The sequence below is a fragment of the Arvicola amphibius genome, chromosome 6 (genome assembly GCF_903992535.2).
Source record: "Arvicola amphibius chromosome 6, mArvAmp1.2, whole genome shotgun sequence".
Classification (NCBI taxonomy): domain Eukaryota; kingdom Metazoa; phylum Chordata; class Mammalia; order Rodentia; family Cricetidae; genus Arvicola; species Arvicola amphibius.
In genome coordinates, this window is record NC_052052.2 from 49,513,926 (window position 1) to 49,534,723 (window position 20,798).

The 20,798-nt window shown below is 40.8% G+C and overlaps 1 protein-coding gene across 1 annotated transcript in view; it reads right to left on the reverse strand.

The window, feature by feature from the left end:
• Nfia (nuclear factor I A) overlaps positions 1-20,798 on the reverse strand; it is a 166,645-nt gene that overhangs the window by 67,714 nt on the left and 78,133 nt on the right. Inside the window, exon 5 of the mRNA XM_038335160.1 lies at positions 9,094-9,222. Coding sequence (XP_038191088.1) covers positions 9,094-9,222 — 129 coding nt within the window. The remainder of the gene's footprint in view (positions 1-9,093; positions 9,223-20,798) is intronic.

Below are 20,798 nucleotides of genomic sequence, written 5' to 3' on the forward strand. Positions count from 1 at the left end.
GGATGCAGCCGGGGAGAGTGCCTCTCTGTTCTTGCAGCCATCTGGACAGGAGAGGACGACCCTACAGTGTGCGTTCCCTTGCCCCAATGGGTGACAGGCTGCACGACATAAACACCGCTGAAGCTCAGATCCAGGCAATGCAGTACACTTAACTTGAACATGATTTATGATTCTGTCAGTAGGGGAGGCTCCAACCTGCACTGATGCCTAAATGTGAGCTTTCTATTCCAAACAGAAGTTGGGGGAAGGGCAGAGAAAAGGGAGGGGGGAGGAGAGAAAAAAATGGGAGAAGACTATTTCACAGGAAGAGAAGATACAAGTTCAATTTCAAATTTTTACTTGTGTGCTAAAAAAAAAAAAACCCAACAAATAATGAGTCTAAGCATGGAATCAATGTAAGATTAAACTAAACGAGGAAGAAAGAACTGCTGAGGGGCTTATTTGGTAACAGTCACTTATAGTTGATGTATTTGGTATCAGTGAGGGGTATTGGCCACTGACTCCACTTAAATGTGGACGTGGCTCCATGCCTGTGGCAGGGAGTGTACAGCTAAAGGAGAGAAGGATACAGGATAGGGAGGGGAGGCAGCATCCTTTGTCAGGATGAGTGTGGATGTGGGTCCACCAGGCTAATCACCCTGTTATCCACAGCACTCCCTCCGGGGTCTCTGTGACTCTTGAAGAGATTAAGGAGCCAAGTGGTCCCTTGCTCTAACCTGTCTTCCCTGGACAGCATATTAACGTGATTCCACTACAGACGAACCCTCTTTAAAGTTTCCTGTAGGATGACAAATTAACCCAGCAGGGTGTCCCACACATCTATCTTCATACAAATTATTAGTGTAATAGAGCTCTGAGTTATGCATTTATCTGGTAATTATTGAACAGTTACACAAAACCAAGCTGAGTTGCCCTGGCCCTTTATGAGGTTTGCTCGGTGGGTGGCCTTACAGTTAATTTGGGACGGTTCTCCACTCTGCAGCTCACTTGCAGAGAAATTAGCTAAACAGCCTTCTCCTTTAAATATTTTCCATGTCACCGTGAAACTCTTTACAATACAATAAAGGTACAGTTTTAATTACGCGCTTCCTGACTTTTGTTATTTGTAGTTTTAAAACATTTGCTGGCGCTAGTTTTTCCTTTGGCTGGGCAGTAATAGCTGGTTGTAAGTATCTGGCTAATGAATTTAATAATTTCCTGAACTGAGACTTAAAGAGCCTTTGCTAAAATGCCGTATTTCCTCTCTGCTATCACGAAGCGTCCAGTCCCCTGGACGAGGTGTCCCTGTGAAGCTGGGCCATGTGTGTGTGTGTTCTCACTTTGTATTCCCAAATCTTTCCTGTCTTCCCCATGCTCCAGAGTGGCGCTTGTTAGGCCTGTGACGCCTGCCTTTGGAAATCAGCTGGAGTCTTTCCTCCTGGAGAAGGGCAATGTCATGTTTCCCCAGACGACAAACTCCAATAATAAACACCCCGAGTCTGTCTGTTGGCAGAGTTTGTCAGCACCGTGTTTGCAACAGGTACTTAATTACTCCTCATTTTCTTGAGATGATTCAATTGCACTAACACAGGAGAAACAAATTAGACCCAGTTGAGCATCAGTATGTTCTACAGCTAAGTTTAAGAAGCTTTCCTAAACAGCCAAGAAGTTTGCGGATACAACAGGAGAAAGCTGGACAAGCCTAACCCTTGGGGCCTGTGCCAACAGAGCAAGGTCATGGCTACAGTGTTGAAACACCAGGGTATGTCTCCTCCGGGGTTGTCAGTGATGGAAACAATACTCTAGGCAAATACTGTGTTCTTTTAAAGGGACCCAAAATTTTGAGCTAATTTTTCCTAATACATAGTAAGGCAGAAACTCCTGAACAAACTAATACCTGCATATTCTAGGCACCTCCATAAATGCTGCAAAAATACTTGTTCTTGACAATATTAATTATCATGATTGTTGTTATTACAGAAGGGGGAAGGACTTCCCATTATTCCCCTTGCTTTCTGTTTCAATCACACATATGCATTCATTCGTTTATTTGAGGAATGGTTTTCGAGAGCTCTTGTGCGAGTCATGAGGCTGAGGGGATCCGGGGTGAACGGGTAAGGCCCGGTGTCTGTCATTTAGTAACTGCTGCCTTCATCTTTTTTTCCCCTTTCCTGCTGCTTTCTTACTCTCTATGCATGCTGCAACCCACACTCCCCCAGCCATTCCTGGTGACCCTGACTTCTGCGAAGGCGATCTGCATGCTCATATCTCTGCAGTATGCTTTTCTTGACCAAACTGGGAGGTATTGTTGACTTCAGCTCCTCAGCGGTTTCATCATGAAGAGCAGGATCCTCTTCTGGGCCAGGAGGATCATGGATTGAGAAAGGCTTTCAGAGAATATAAAGTTTTCACTTCCTCTCCAAACAGCACATGTCTTTGAAAGCTGCACAGCAAATCTTTGGCTTATATGATTATTGTTTTGGCATATGTTATGAATCAGGACAATTTGACTTCTAAACTATATACACACACAGTGAACTCACATACCATCACACACACACACACACACACACACACACACCATGTGCACACACACCACGTAGATACAGGTACGTGCTTGCACACATATACGCACACAATGCACATATAAACCACAACACACACACACACACACCATTCACACATACCACTTATATACACGTACAGGTATGCACACACACACATGCGCACACACATACCCTCATAAAGATGGAGGGGTGCAACCACACCTGCATTCGCTTCATTTTAATTTCATAGTACCTAGTTGTCTAACAGAATCATTTGTTCTCAGTTGCTCTCTATTTTGCATACTGACAAACAGATGGCAAAAGGTTTGAGATGGGGTTGAGCATCATTCTTGTTTGTACTTTGACAATGCCAAATGACATGGTATTTCCCCAAGAGGATGCCCTTCTTTGTCTTCCCTGGCATCTGCTGCCTCTCCTAGCACAACGGAGGTCAATTCCAATTTCTGAAATGCTTGGGACTCTATGTGTTTCTGAGTTTGGATTTTATTTTAGAATTGGGAATATCTGCATACACTTACCAATTAGACAACCCTAACCTTAAAATCTGAAATTCAAAATGTGCCAAACACTGAGCACCAATGTGATGCCCAGGCCGTGTCACATCTGTGTCCACAAGCCCATTCTTGGGAGCATTTCTGATTTCAGATTAGGGCTGATCAGCCCACTATACAACTGCTGCTTTTCTCTTCCCTCAGCTGCCAAGCAGCAAGTACTCTGGGGATCCTTCAGGCTTCACTTGCTCCCTCTACTCAGTAACTAGAAGAGTACCTTGTTTGTTGTGAGCTTTTGGTAAACATTTGTGGGAAAAATTAAGGGGTCACCAGATGGTGACAAGAATTTTCAAGTTAATTTTAACATTGAGAAAAGCCAAAATGACTATAAAACTGTTTGAAATCACTTATGCCTCAGAGAAACTATGCCTTTGTCAGTAGCAAGGAGTCAGAGGGTAGTAAAGAAAGAAGAGACAGGAGTCATTTAGGATAGCTATCTAAAAACTCAGTGTGAAAACACAGTCTATGCCATGACTACCCTACCAACGTAGCTAAATGGCCATAGCATGTCTTGGACTAATAAGAAGTATGAAAACAAACCAAAGGTTTGAATAAAGGGAGCTCTTTTTTTTTTTTTTGCCCCAGTGGCAGAATAAAGGTTAGGAACTACTGAACCGGAAACTAAACAAGATGAATTCTGGTCTCAGCTCTGGTCCGTTCAGATTGCTATTGGGTAAGTCATATAAAGTGCATAAGGAACAGCTCAGTAATATATTCCTTCCTCATATATTGATTTATTCAACCCTGAATTTATACATAGTGATGGTTATATTAAGCTAAAAAAATCTAATCTACACATTTTACCCTCCCTTATAGCTAGAGCTAATCATATATAGTTTTGACCATGTGATCATACAAAAAAGGTAATGGACTACTGGTAAGATGGTTCAGTGGGTAAAGGGGCGTGCTGCCAAGCCTGAAGACTTAATTCACTTTCTGAGACCCACATTTCAGGAGGAGAGACTCCTGCAACTTGTCCTCTGACCTCTACACACACATGCCACTATATGCATGTATAAATGCATATACATACATAATACATATATACATACATACATATGAATGCAGTGACATGTGTTTGTAGAAGTTAGAGGACAATAAATTTAAAATATCATTGATGGTTACTCCAAATCTTAAAAGGAGTCAGACAAAGGTTGGAAAAATGGATCAACTGGTAAAGGAGCTTGCTGGAAAGTCCGGTGACCCAAAATTAATGCCTGGATCCCAAACTGTGAATGGAGAGAACCGATCCCTGCAAGTCACTCTCTGATCTGCACACCTATGCTTGTTCACATGAACATACGAACACACACATACACACACACAATATAAAAGGGTCAGACAAACCCTTAGAGAATTCTTTTCTTTTTTTTCTTTTTTTGGTTTTCAAGACAGGGTTTCTCTGTGGCTTTGGAGCCTGTCCTGGAACTAGCTCTTGTAGACCAGGCTGGCCTTGAACTCACAGAGGTCTGTCTACCTCTGCCTCCTGAGTGCTGGGATTAAAGGCGTGTGCCACCACCGCCCGGCCGGGAATTATTTTCTTAAACTGTGTGCTGCATTCCCCATAAAAAGTCCTCTAGCTAAATGTGGGGTTTGTGCAAAAATTGGCAACAGTAAAAGATTCTATATAACCAAAAATTAATTCAAAAATTAAATAGTTAATAAACTCACGGTGTTTCTGTAGTGTTCGCCTAGCTGATCACATGACTTTACCACAGCCTTGGTTGTGAGTGCATATGTACTTCCCATTCCACATGCCATCCACACTACACAACACTGGCTGATGCCACCTGGGACACCTCCATTCGAGCTGAAACTCTTTAATGTTGTGAATTGAATTTTTTTTACATATGTGGTCTTCTGCTCTTATACAAACAAAATGGTCTGATCATGGAAGATGAACATTTTTCTACCATCATTTGTCAGTATGTAAGTATCATATTAATACATCTTTGGATTGTATTGGAATATTTGGTTTCTGAAGTTGTTGTTTGAGTTGTTGATGAGCTATATAAAAAATAATTCAATGACATCTGGCTTTAAGTTAGGACAAATTTCCTAACAATTTGTGGAATAACACTATATAAGTATTGTGTGTGTGAGAGTGTGTATGAGTGTGGAGGCATTCTCTGCACTGATGATAAAAATTAAAATGCTGATTCAATCTAAAAATAATGAAGATGCTTCATGTCTTGCAGTGTCAAATATTTAGCCAAAATATAATTCTATGTAGAAAATTAATAAGCATATCCATCTTATTTATGACAAATTATCTTTGGTCTTTACTAAATATACAGTAACCAAAGAATTTTTTAAAATAATTTTTATGCTTTTTTTATCAGCTACTCTTTGATTTAGACACCCATTTTCTGTCTATATCCCCAAGGTCATGGAGAGACTTCTCAGCGAGTGAAGGAAGTTTCAGAACAACAGACAGAAGAGCAGAGGTTTTCTTTCCAGTTATCATAGATAAGATCCATGGCCATGATTGAACATGTTATGACGGGGATGACTGTAGGTAATAGCAAGTCTTGATAAACTCAGTCTTCCAGCTTACAGTGCCCAATAAATGCAATCGTATACATTGACGAAAATGGCTTCGTTGAGATTTAACTTTCCTTGCTCCAGGTTATTTTAACACAGCAGTTTAACCCCTTCACCTGATTCTAACCGCACGGAGAATTAGGTGTCAAAGTGTCATCTGCATGGTACGGATGGTCCAACTGAGACCACAAGGCAAAGTGATTTATCAAAGCCACAAAGAAAGCTACTGCCAGGGGTGAGATTGGCTTTAACAAACCACATACCTCTACCTTTATAATGTAAGTGGTAGAGTGGTCAGAAGAGCATAAGCTAAAACAAGCCATAGCATGTAGTCCCAAAGCTTTTCTGAGGTCATCTCACACAGTTTGCTTTAGATGACAGGCTACGGTCCTCCCCCATCTTGGAAGCTCCTTTAGAAGCAGTAAGCGAATGGTTGTACATTTGTGCTTGCTGTTTCTTCTGGAGCACTGAGCACTTATCTGGGTGTGTGGGTGGGGTACGGTGTGCTGTGGGGCTTGGGGTAGAGCATGAATTTCTTTTGAGTGTGCATTTATGTGCACTTAAACTGCTTCTAATTTATCCATTACGTAAAACCTACTTGGTGATATAAAATGTGTGAAAGATTCGTCGGATACAACTGGACAAGTTTATTTTACCAAGATCTTTATATATTAAAGCTATTATAACTTTGTTTACATTTGTGGCAGATGAGATGTTTCTGTGGGCTTTTGTTTGCTCTCTGATTTTATATAAAATATTTTCTTCATGGAGTTGTCCATTTTTTGGATGTAATCTAACCTATATAAAATCTTCCTTTGTGGTACTGTACTGTCCATTAATTTTAAGCTCTAAAAAAATGCCTCCCTATAATATGGAAATTAGAAGGCTATTCATCAACATCTTTTTCTAGTATAAAAATACATTTTGAAGTTATTCACCAAGTAAATTTGAACGGAGATGTTCTTTTGGTGATTTGGTCCTCAGACTTGGCCTGAAATACCAGTCTTCATCTCCGAGGGGTATTGTCGTAGGCGTGAGATTTCCACGCGAAAGGGAATGCAGAACCCATTGTGAATGGCTCTTCAGTTTTGAAGGATAGAATCCCAACCTAGAAACAGATGCCCTAGTTTGCCTACCTTAACTCTAATTCTCAACACAGAGATGCAACGGAACGGAGTCATCACCCTACTCCAAGGCCTATGCCACACACTAAAGGGTAGGAAGGGGGGCAGTGAGGATGGGTACCTGAGCAGATTTTCTAGAAAGGAGAACTGAGGATGCTGGGACTTGTCTTGAATGTTGGGGAAAACAAAGAATCTTTGGTATTCCATAGTTCTTACATGAAGCTTCTCTTTCCTCATACACATCTTAAAACTATGAACACAATTAGGAGGTCAAAGGTCCATGTGTTGTGAGCTAAAGAAGTCTACTCTAGCCCAATGCAGTGCAGACTGTCTTAGGAGAGGGGCTTAACCATTGTGCACCTGGGGTAAGTGCTAGGTAGTCACAACAGTTCACAGAAATGTGCCTTGAAGCCAAGACACAGTGTAGATACCCTTGGTATTTCTTTTAGTAAGGAATGATGTATGTACATTGTTTTCGCTCTTCAGAAAGTCTCCAAACATGCTACTGTATTGCAGTTTTCACAGGGAGAGAATGAGTTTGAGAAGAAAGGTTCACTCTCCATTGTGCGCCTTCCTCAAACTGATGAGACACTAACAAGCCAGAAGGTGAATGGGAACACAGGGGCAGCCTCCCAGTCTTCCTGGCTGTTGGCATGCTGCTCTTCCCCACCTTCGCTGCCTTGCTACATGAGGGGTTTTTCATTTGCTCAGAATAGCTGCTATCCATGACTCTTTATATCTGACTTCAGTGCTCTGCACTCTTTCAGGTCTCTTTATCTGATGCAGTGATAGTAGCCTGCACACACCAGCTTTTCTTAATGCTCATCTCCTTTCTCCAGCTCTGTTCTCTGAGGATGGGAGACACTGGCCCCAGTGTCTATACAGTGACAAGAACCCAGTAAGTCGTTAATGAACAAATGAATGAACTTCCACAATCCCCTCCTCTGAGTCTTGCAGAAAAATTTGCTCTTGACATTCATTTAGCATTTGAATATGCTAAACTGAACATAAAAGTGAGAAATAACATGCCTTGGACCATAAATATTCTGACCTAAAGCAGTTTCATACCTGCCATTTCCTGCTATAGTTTAGATGCTCAACGAATGTTAATGGCAGGCTATAATACTAACTAATTTAACTGCTCATTCAGATGTGAATTCTCAAGTTTCTCTATATAATGTGTAATGTACATATACCATATGTATGTATGTGTACACATATGTGCATGTGTATATGATAAGCATTTGTGACTATGTCATAGGTACAAATGAGGAAGAGTCAGGGAGCCTGATGAGAAAGTCATATCAATGAACACAGTATCTCTAAGATGAAGGAACTGAATTTCCTGATAAAGAAATGTTTTCCCATGACGGAGTATTTATTTTTTTAAGTGATATTTTTCACATGTTCTCTGTGCATCCATCTCCAGGACCACATTTCCTTAGGACTACCAGAGTTTTCATAAATGGATTCAGATTTGTGGCCCTAACATTGCAACAAATACCAGTTTCCCCAGGTATATGTCAAAGTAGACACGAGACTGTAACTCTCCAGGGTGTTTTATGATGCCAACTGGTAGATCACAGACATGAAGGAGAATCTGATGGAAGGGTGAAAATGGTCACAGTTATTCATACTCCTACCGTGGGAGGTTTATAAATAAACCAATAAATATTTTCATCTTGCAATAGGATCAAGTTAAGTGAGTTGTTGACATTCTCTTGAGGTTTCAGGCTTGTCTTTAACGTGAAATACAAATCATATTTCTTGTGGACACATTTTAATAATAAACTTAAAAGCACATGAGACTAAAATAAGGAAAACATGGCAATGAAAACCAGACAAACTATCTACCACTTCAAAAGGAATGAATAAAGACAACTCGTCACCACCCCAATGCCAACAACCTCAACACAAAATGCCGCATATGGAAATGGGGTTTCGTGGGAAGAGAAACAGTAAGGATGGGGGACTGGAAAAACATTTATGTGAGACATAGGTAACTGGCCACATGGAAAAAGCACACACCCAGATACATACACATAGACATGCACACACACAACTCGAGGGCACACTTGATTTGGGCTCAAATTATTCCCCACCTCTGCAAAATCCCACTGCCTCTTTTGAAAAAAAAATGGCTTTGTGTCTTTTAAAATTAGGACTGGATGCCGAATCTCTTTGGTCCCTACTCTTTGGTCAAAGACTACCCTGGAATAAAAGAATTGATCACTTACTGTAGGGGAGCCCTCACTGTGTCCTCACTTTGCTACTCTGATCTCAACATTACGATGCTTACACCTTGTGGATCTCTGTGGAGCAACTCACCTCTGGGTCCTGTAATGACAGGTCGGTGATGCTGTGTGAATGCGGTCCCCAGGGAGGAGGTCTGCGAAGGGGAGGGGCTGCTGAAACCAGACTTCTCCGACTTCTTCAGTGTGGTTGGAGATGGCATGCCTGGTAAGAAGGGTTGATTTGTTGAGGCAACTTTAATCTACATAGCAACAATTTGTGTGATCAAAAAGACAACATGTAGAGTGGAAAAAGAAATAAAAATGGAATTGTTTGTAAATGGAAATTTATATTGAATATCTGTGCATTTGCTACAGGAACAAACAGGTAACAGAATGGCTCCCTTTTAGGTAGTTCTATAATTTATTTCAATTTATTGTATTAAGTCATAGTCTGTTGATTTTCTCTACATGGGGCTTTCTGTATCTTAGGTCTTCAGTGTCCCCTGTAAAAGACCTGCATTTTAAGATTTTCATGTTCATATTTTTAGTTGTGAGCCTTGTCTTTAATGGCTGAGCCATTTCTTCAGCCCATGACCCCAGCTAAGACCCTAAGCAATAGAGGAGAGGGCGCCCAAACTGGCCTTGCCCTGTAGTTGGATTGATGATTATCTTAAACGTCACCATAGAACCTTCATCCAGCAACTGATGGAGACAGGGGCAGAGACCTGTGGCGGAGCATGGGCTGGGCTCCCAAAGTCCATTTGAAGAGTGGGAGGAGTGAGAATATGAGCAAAGAGGTCAAGACCATGATGGGGATGCCCACTGAAACAGTTTACCTGAGCTAGTGGGAGCTCCCCAACTCCAGCCAAACAGGGAAGGAACCAACATAGGACCAAGCTAGACCCTCTCAATGTAGTATGGCTGGGGCAGACTGCGGGGCCACTGGCAGGGGCACCAGTATTTGTCCCTGCTGTTTGAACTGGCTTTTTGGAACCCATTCTCTTTGGGTGGATACCTTGCTCAGCGTGGATATAGTGGGGAGGGCTTTGATCCTTCCTTGGAACAATGTGCTTTGCCCTCTCTGCAGAGTGAATGGAGAGTGAGGTGGTGGGGGTGTGGGGTGTGTGTGTGTGTGTGTGTGTGTGTGTGTGTGTGTGTGTGTAGGGAATGGGAGGAGGGGAGGGAGTGGAAACTGGGATTGGTATGTAAAATGAAAGAAGATAGTTTGTTTTCTTTTTAAAAATAAAATAAAGAAGATTTTCACATTCAGAGTGGTTCTATTTTCACTATTCACTATATCTATTTTCACTATTCACTATATTTATATTCACTATAAAATAAAGAAGATTTTCACTATTCAGAGTGGGAGGAGGCGCTTTTAGGAGCCAGGTCAAGGGCGGAGGTCTTTAGGTCATTGGGGACATAGTGCTGGGTGGGATGCTGAGAGCTGATCCCTTCCTCTTTTTCTCTCTTGCTTCCTGGCCAGGAGGTAAGCAGTTTTACTGGCTGCATCCTCTCCACCTTGCTATCACGCACCAGTGAGCCTGGGAGGTCCACCCGAACATGAACCAGATCCTCTAAAACCACGAACCAATATGACTCTCTTCAAAAGCTGTTTTTCTTCCAGATACTTGTTCTAGTAATAGAAATCTGACTTACAGAGGCTTCAACTTTTCCAGGGAATCTGTCACGTGTCTGCGACCTCTGGGACCCTTACAAAGGAAGCTGCCTGAGCACACAAAGACAGCCTCACATACAGTCATTCTGTCTTGTCAGTTACCGCAGTGCAGCACCAAAGCATTTTGCTACACTTTAAATAATTTAGCTTTTTTTTTAACATAAAAATGCCCTTGATAATAGCAGCTCAGATGTTCCTTCAGTGAATTATTTATAGAACAAGAAAAGAAAAGATAAAAGTTAAAAAAAAAACCCTTAAAAGACAAGCAACTGGGACTGGTTCAGTAAATATGGTCTAACCAATGCAAAGATTACTGTAAAAGAATAATGACATGGGAGATATTTATAATATACTGTTGACTAAAAAACCAATTATAACATGGGGTGTTGTAATACATCAATCACAGGATGTACAGCACAATTTAAGTGATTTTTTCTATGTAGAGAAAGAACTAGAAGATGTGTGTGAACTGTAACCATGTCTCCCTCAGTTGAGTTAAATTTCTATGGTTTTCCTTGCCTTCATTTTGCTTACTCGCCCTTTCTATGATGAACATATATTACTTTTATGCTAAGAAAACACAATAAGAGCTTGTTTTTAAAAAATAGCATTTTTGCTCCAGAGTCTAGGGTTTTCACAACATTTCAAACTTAGGAAATGCTTTGGAAAGAAAAATAGTGGGGGAATAATGAGAAAACAGTTCCTTGTAATTACCAGATTTGTGGTGTTCTCCACACCATGCTGACAGACACAACTGGAGGCATCTATCCATTTGGGAGCATGCCAGTTAAGACAACAGAAATTTGGATGTAAAAATAAAGGAAATAACTTCAAGTCTCCATATCACAGGACAAATCTGGGATTTCAAGTTTCCAGCACAAAATTGGTCTGCACTGCATCAGAAGAAGTTCATTTACACATGTCTGCCTGTATCTTTTCTTTTTGTCAATGCTCTGAGAATTATTTGGGCACACTAGAAAAATAAGTAATAGATTTATTGATATTAATATGCAGCTGTCATTGAGTCATTGCTAGGACTATGAACTATGATGAGCATTTTTTTAAAATACAGAGATGGTCCAAATGTCAAATTGTTTGTCTATACCTAAACACATCTATTTTTTAAATCTGAGATTAGCTTGATTCTATAATATGATATCCAAATACATGTGGATGTAAAGTGAGTCTGTTTTAGCCTCCTCTAAGTTACAGATGTTGATCAAAGGTTGTGAAACATGCCAAAGGATCCCAAAGGATTCTGTGTGTGTGTGCGTGCATGCATTTGTATGTGCATGTATTCATGTATGTGTGTGCGTGCATTCGTGTGTGTGAGTGTGTTCTTTAAACTCCCTGTACAAATTTTATCTTCAGCTGTGATTTCACACAGAGATGCCTTGTTATAACAAAATTTAAGGTTTCCATCCCAAGAGAGAAACAAATTAGTACATTTCTAGTCAGGCGCAAGTACAGAATGGATGGCTGTGTGATTTCATTTTATTCGTACTCCTGAATCAAATGCTTTCTAGGTCAATTCCTACTTGATCTGAATTAAAAACAAAGTCACTAGTTCTAGTGGCATTAATTACATTTGTTTGTTGAAAAGTCTATGTACCACACATACCACTGTGCTAACAGGTAGGATACACTGAGGTGGTACAGGAACACTCACTGCCAGTGACATAAACAAGGTATTATCATTTAACTACAGCGGGGAAAGCCTTCCAATAAAAAAGGAAATAATAAAACGTTTAAGTTTAGACACATCTCCCAAGTCATTCAAACCTCTGTTGCACAAATGAAGTTTTGAGCTGCCAACGATTCTACTTCTTTAAATTCAGTCAGATGCCTGAATTACATGTTAGGAAAGACACAGAAATAGAATAGCAGTGGAAGATGTCAAAACTTTGAAGACTGCAGATTTTATTTTAGCTTTTGAACAATGGAATCATAGTTATAGTTATGGTATTTAACCAACTTTATTGAAGGGAGCAAATGACTGACTCAAGAAAGCTGTGATTTCTTCAAAATGTTCATCTTTTCTCTCCAAGTTTAATGTGTAAAAAAGGAACTTTAAGTACAATAGACAGTAACAAGTGAAGAATGATCAAGTGCTAAATAATTTGCGAAATGGGGGCTCGGGAAAAGTTCAGTGGTTAAGCACTGCCGTTCAAGTATGAGGACCTGACTCCAAATCTAAGTCCCAAGAACCTACACAAAGCCAGGTGAAGCCATGCTCACTTAGTCCCCACACTCCTAAGGCATGACGGACGGCCCAGGGAGGAAAATCCCTGCATGTCTGCAGGCCATCTAACCTGGAGTACATGGTACAGTAGCACAAACAGTGGAGACCTTGCCTAAAACCAAGGTGAGAGCTGAGGCCCACCTGCAGATTGTATCTGACCTCCACATGCACATTGTAGTGTGAACGCACGCATGCACGCGCGCGCGCGCGCGCGCGCACACACACACACACACACACACACACACACTTACACACACACTTACACAATTTAAGCTCTCCTTGAAAGAGTTAAAGAGGGAAGAAGCTCAGTCAGCATGCAAGAACAACAAGCCAGACTGTCTAATCTTCTAAATTTATCCCAGTCAAGTAATGTGAACCCTAAGGCTGTCATGAAGCTCAAAATTACTTTGTGTTTTCAATTTTTAAAGACTTATCTTGAGTACATTTCCTTATTATATACTTTAATATTTTTCTACATACATAATGTATGTTTTGGTTAATTTGTTTTGTATACTTAATTGACCAGATGAAATTTCAAAATGCAGCTGAAAATCCTCGATGTTAAAAGCTACAGAACATACATCTTGGCTTTTGCTTTTGGAATAGCTTAGTTTCCGTATATTACTTTAAAAAAAACTCCTCATTAAAGTTCTTTTACTCACTATCTGTGCACCAGGTTATATAATTACTATACAAATAATAACTGGTAGGGATTTCTGTAAACAATTCCAGTCTTCAGTTTTAATGTACTATCCAGAGTAATGAAATTTTAAGAAAACCAAGACATTAGTTCTAAAGTCAAAAGGCTGCATTCTGCCACTGGCTGTGAGGACATAAAGGGGAACTCTAAGCTCCGGAGAGGAGTACAGATGGAAGACTATGACTCCAGCCTTGGAGAGCCCTGAGCACCTTGTTAGACTGAATATACTCAGAACCCTGACCACGAAAATGGGACATGCAAAATGTGTGTTGCTTTCAGTTGCTAAGTATATTGTGATATGTCACCTGCAATAAGAACCGATAGGATTTCAAATATGTACAGCAACACCTGTTATGCACATTCTCTAGACTTCCAGAATTTTCTGTAACTTTTACCTAACGAATCCTAAGCTGTAAGGTTTTTCTCTAGGATACACTGAAATCAATGAAAACGACACCACCTCTTGAAAAGGCTACGACGTTCTCAAAGTCAGGGAAGAGGGGTATAATTCGTGGTTATTTTCAAAAAAGGATTAAACACTTCTGGAAATTGTTATCCCCCCTCCCACCGATTCTTCTAAGAAATAGATTTCAACAAATAAGATTAAATGAGATTTTAAAACTCTAAATTAGTTCTCAAGGTCTCCTGGAGAAATTAAGATTTACTTTAAGTAATGAAAAAAAGGAAACAGGAGAATCATGATTTTAACCATTTCAACCCCAGATTATAGGCTGATCAAAGACTTTGACCAAGAGCTCTGTAGCAGCAGTGTGAAAGAATTGCTTCAGGAACTAGGAAGTTGTTCCTGCCTGAGATTCTTCCAAAGGGGTCACTTTCAGGATCTATAGGAGCAGTGGGTATGTGGGAGGACATACCATAAACATGAATTTTCCAATGATAGCTGGACAGACATTAAATTAAATTAATTTATGTGTCTGAATGTTTTGCTCAAGTGTATATATGCGTACCACATGTGTACCTGGTACTGTGGGAGTCAGAAGAGGGCTTTGGATCCCCTGAAAATAGAATGATGGATGGTTGTAAAGCACTGTGTAGGACCTGGGAATTGATCCCAGGTCCTCTGCAACAGCAACTGAGGCAGGTGAGTGTTGTTACTTGGTTGAAGAGCTAGTAAAGATGTCATTTTCCTCTGAGAGTTGCCCCTAAGTAGGTTAGAAGGTGACCCCCAAATGCTTCAACGTTCATCTCTATCAGTGGTTCTCAAACTTCCTAATGCTGTGACCCTTTAATACAGTTCCTCATGTTGTGGTGTCCCCAACCATATTTTGGTGCTGCTTCATAACTGTGATTTTGCTACTGTTAGGAATTTAATGTAAATATCTGATATGCAGGATCTCTGATATGTGACCCCTGTGGGGTTGCAGCCCACATGTTGAGAACTGCTGGTCTGTATGGTCTTTGGCACATCTTGGCTATTCTTTTCCATACTGTCTGCTTCTAATCCCCAGAGACCTATCTGTATAATGTTCCTTGCTCCAGGTCAATTATTCCTCCAAGCCTAAAGGTTACAACAAGCCTTCATCTCCTGCCTGTCTCCAAGAGAGCTAGGAGACACCTGGTGAAATCAAATTTCTGTACATTAATTGCTTTCAAAAATCAAACAGAATAATGAAGCTATAAATTGGAGATCACCTACTACGTGCTGTGTACTTACAAATATCTGAAGTCTACATTTTTATTTCATCTATACAGGTATTATCCTTAGTGTCCTACAGTCTAATGCTACATGAGGTATAGATTATGGCATATTAAGAAATTTGTTCAAGATCATGCCTACTGATGGCATTTTAACACCCGGGTCTTGGCAACTTACTGGACAGTCAGGCTGGACAAAACCTGACTGTCGTCTTACTAATACAAAATAAGGCACTGCTAAGGTAAAGTTATATGCAGACTCAAGGCAATGTAAGTTAGGTAGATAGGATCTCTCCTTCTTGAAGAGTCAAGATGAATACTAACATTCTGGAGTAGAGAGGATCATGGGTAACTGAAACTGCACCAAGCAAAACAGCAGCCTGGGGCTGCCACACCACTAGGGCAGGAAGGAGGCGGGGAATCCTCCTGCAGGTGGGAGCAAGTCAAGAATGCCTGGCAATAGCCAGTAGGCAGAAGGATGGCTCAGAGAGTGACTGAGGGGAAAGACTGAGAAGGTGAGAGGCCAGTTAGTAGAGGAGCCAGATTTAAACCCATGCAGCCAAGGCTCGTTCTACTTTCTGTGTAACACTTTCCTTTCTGTAAATGCTGGTAACCACTTTTATGACTGGCTTCTTCCATGCAGGCTCTCAGATTCAACTACCTTTCAGGTACAAGTCTGGGGAAACAAAAAGCCCAGTTGTATCTATTAGACTAATAGCATTGGTACCAATTTCCCTGACATTTCTCAAGCCCAGGATGAAGGCTCAGGCACATCTCTTCAATTGCTGAATTATGCCACATTCTCTACGCTGTCCTCGGCAAGAACAGGGACTTTCTAGCACCACTGAAACTACTCCACATGATTAGATTGGCTTTAACAACCAGGATGCTAAGGAAGATGCTAACTGGATAGACTAATGACCATTTTAGGACCATTCTGGTCCAGTCGATGCAAACATACAAAACACAGCATGAAGATATGGTTGAAGAGTTTTTTCCTTTCTTAGATTTTTGTACTAATGATAAAAACCATTACAGTTCACTGTAACATAACTTACTATAATTAACACACTAGGTAACCGTGAGGTAAAACATTTGGCTATTAGCCTCTTTCAGTGAATAAAAATGTCTGGACATCACTTTTTATGAGGGAGAGAATCCAATGAAAGGTAAGATGCACCCAAAGCCTAATCTTCTCATCCTGTGTGCATTTTAAAGGATGCTACGAGGAAACTTCTGGAAGAATTACCATGTCATGATGTCCAGGCTGTTTAAAAGGCTTGGTGACAGAGTGATTCCTTCCTTTTTTTGTTTTTTAAAGAAAAAGGAGTATGGTGGAAAACATTATACTAATCTTTCTAGGGGAAAGAAATAATGAATCTCTATTGTGCTCCAAATATTGTCTTGTAAGTAGGAACAGCTATGTACAGCTACAGAAAACAGAACATAAACACAAGGAAAACGCTACATGGAAACCTGGTTTCTGGGGGCAACATGAAGCTTCCTCTTTCTTTAAAAACAAAAAAAGCAAAAACACAGCCCAGAGACAAGTTGTGTGCCATGCTTCATATGTGTCCAGGAGACAGCATATTCTCTACCTAACCCACTGCCCCTAGTCTTTCTTCCCACCATATGTTAGGGGAAGAACTGGCTTTGGCTCAAAACAGCAATCACTCCCATTCATAGGAATGTGGGTGAAGAAGAAATTTGTGAGAAAAACAAATGATTTTCTTTGCACTAAAAAAATGCAACATGGTAAAACATTCTGCTTAGATATACAGTTGCAAAAGTAAACAATAACACCTGTGTTTGGTTTGTATCTGTCTTTTCCAACATGGCAGATGCCAGCCACATGAAGCTATTCCAATGCACATGGGTTAACTTACAGATTCCATTGCTCGGCACCACCACAGTTTGGGTGTCCAGAGTCATGTGAGGCTGATGGTCACAGCACCTCACAGGGAAGATGCATGTGCTGGCATTGAGGTGGAGCCCCCTGGAGCAGCTCCTGTCTGTAATGCCAATGAACGTCCTACCTTCTCATTCTGTTGGACAGGAGCGGTAACATGGCTTATTATGAAAGACAGGCGTGCACAGGTAATCTGTAGTCTTGAGAAGCAAAGCTTGTGCATGGTGTGAAAGGACGGGGAACCCAAAGGTTCCCCCTTCCTTTCCCTCTCATCTCCAGGAAGCCACAGGCAGTGCGGTGTTCCAGCTTTGTCAAAATCCTTATCAATGCTTTTCTGAGCAAATAACATTAGCCTCAGTGATGTGAGCTTAAGTGTTTATTAAAATATGTTCCTACCTGTCACTCCAATCATGATCAAACACTTGGAATTTGAGGGTTCAACTGGCAAAATTTAATTTGAAGGCAGTGTGCGGTAACGCTGGTAGAAGGGCTCTATTTACCTTAATATTTATTGGATACATGGAAAGCACCCATCACTTTATCTGAAGTGAAAAATTTGAAGCTGATTGAAACATTTCATAAGGGAAAGAGAATATAATTTTGGGCCTCTTCAAATTGCTTGAACTGTGAAATCAAGTAATAAACACGAGAAAAGGTTCTGTCAGCGAGAATCTCGGCTTGGTACAGTCAGCGTTTTCTTGCTAAACCTTATTATGGCAGAGCATTTGATGCTCCATCTCTGTACTTGTTCATCCTCACAAATAAACTACTTTGACCTCCACCTGTTACTTAGTGAAGTCTGCCTGCCATCCTTCAATAACCCTGCTCTGTGCCCTGAAAGGCCGTTGAGCCGCCGAGAAAGAGGGAAGATAGACTTGTGCAGTGTATTGAGCTGATATCCCTGTATAACTATCCAGAAATTCACAGCTCAAGACAGAGTTAGATAGTAAAGGAAATGGATTTTTTAAAAAGTCAGTGTTTATGAGTGTTGGAAAGAGGTAATGTGTTTCATCATTTGAGGATGGAATTTTTCACAGAAAGTTTCTCTCTTAGGCTACCTTTTAATGCAGACAACTTCTAACCCGTGCCTTATAGGACAATCTGTCTATAAATTAAACCCTCATTTCAGATCGATGAGCCCAAAGGCCATTTCAAAGCTTAAAAATATTTAGAGCTCAAGAATACTCATTACACTGATATTTTGCAAAAGAAAACAAACTGCTGTATTTCAACTACATCTTCATGCATGCAAAAATGCCACAGTATTATTAGCAGTATCTAGACATTCAAAAACCAAAAGGAATTCTGATACCAATCATACAAATCCATGAGTCATTGCAGCACAGTATCTGGCTGGCTTTGCTATTTCCTTTTTAACAACAGTGACATATCAAACAGAGTAAGTTGCATTTCTAATGATTAATGCTGCATGCGACAGAGGAAGGGTGTCTGTCTAATTACATTACACACTTATCTGTGAGGGATCAGCAGCACGCTTCTGCTCCCTGTCATTCTTCGTGACAGCATAATGATGGATCCGTTTACTTACGAGTGCAGTTATTAAAAACCGTGCTGTTTTCTTAACTGTCTTCGTGTCTTGGAAATATTTTATTAAAAATTACTTATCTGACACTAAGGGTAAATGCTTGGCAGAGCTTTGCATATCAATTAAGAAAAACGAGTCAGTTCCATTCAATCAATGTCTCTGTTGAGTCTCGCATTCAAGTTCAGTGAAACTTGCTTCTTCTCCACAATGCTTTGAATCTGGAGTCAATGACTCACCCTTTCCCCCACTTGTCTTATTTATCCAATCTTTAAAGTTTGGTTTTTACTTCAACTAAAAACTGCTCATGGCCGACATTTTCTCTGGAGTCATGATTTAACACTTCTTTTTCACATTCACACCTTTTTTGGAAACTCCACACAAGGATCCAATTTTAAGCAGACAACTCCCCACAGGCCAATCAGGATGGATCGCTAGCTGTGCAGCATCGTTCACAGCTTTTTCTCTTCATGGGATGAACTTTATCCAGCACTTGTGAGGAAAAGGTCTTTATATGGGCTAAAAACAACATAGCAAACCACCCTGGGCACTACAACCGGCTATTCCCAACCAAGCGACTACTACGTGTGTCAAAAAAGACAAAGCCGGCTTTCTCCACTCACTGATCCAAACGACAGTGCTTACTGACTTGCCCTTGATGGTGAAAGACAGCTAAACACTTTTAGGCCCTACACACGTATTGGATATTAGAACCCATGACATGGCTTACGTCAGCACCTAAGGCGTGCTGGGATGCAAGCAGGTCTGCAGAATGACTTTGGTAAACTTCACTCTTTATGACACGGCTGATGAGCAGATGATGTGCCCTGACTGGTATCGATCCGCGTAATCCTGATATTCAGAAGTCACTAATGCTGGAAGCTGATGTTAGCTGAATGAACTCTAGGTTAGGCTTGCTAACACGTCAGAAGAGCTGGGACTACATAGGACACTCAGATTAGAATTGGACATGGGGCCAATGCTCTCAGAAGTTCTAACATGTTCAATCATGTCTATCTACACCAAATGGAAACTTTAATCTACCCCTCATTATATGCAAAGTAGGTGCCTAGAAATTGGAATTATTCAAAATAAAGAACAAGAGGATAAACACAGGTGCTCAGGAGCCTGGTTTGAGTGAGTCCTGAACATCAGCGTGGCTGGTAGCACCCACTTTCCACAGCCCTGCAAGGTGCTGGACTATAAGCAGGCCCTCCCATCTAACAAATCAGAGAGCCAAGGATCGTGGCAGTACTGTATTTAATAATCCGAAAGTATCAGATAGGATTTTAGCTGATAAGAAAGTTGGGGACGGGATCAGTAATCTTTGGTTCTAAAAGTCACACCAATGAACTGCTTTTAACATGTACAGTGTTTCTATTTCAGTTAATTTTTTCGCCTCTAGGAAATTTTGTAAAATGGAGGGGACTCTTGTATGCTGCATTTCTCCCTGCCCCCTTCATCTAAGAGACATACACCGCAGCCAGGGCTGGAGGGAACCCTCTCCGCTGGGGTACTAGGAGAGCTGTTCAGGAATGCCATCAGGACTTGGTCTCTGATTTACTGTGTGCATGTGAGCGCTTCCTGGAACCTCCCAGGACGGACTGCACCCATCATCTCCAAATGGGTGGCATGTCTTTGATTAATTGATGAGTTTATGATGTAACTGAAGCCTGTGGATGGATGGAGTTGGATAAATTATTGTAACTGTCTGCAGGAAAACGGGTTGAGCACACAGGCCCATCAGAAGCTGATGCCCAGGAGAGACAGGGAGAGCAGGACTGCAGGGATCTGCATGGACCCAAAGACTTCCTTCTTCCTCTCTTCCCATTCCCCATAGAAAAGGTTCTTGCTCCAGAATATTAAAGAACTACCTTATTAAAAAACACTGGAAGCCTTTATTTCCACATGAAATATGGTGTTATACCCTATCATTTAATATATACATAGATTCATTAGTATGGTAGAAAAACAAAAGGTAAATGAGAGAGAGAAATCAGCCTGCAAATACGATCATAAATGATCTGATATCCGGTCACTTTTTAAATAAATTAAATGGATATATGTGAAA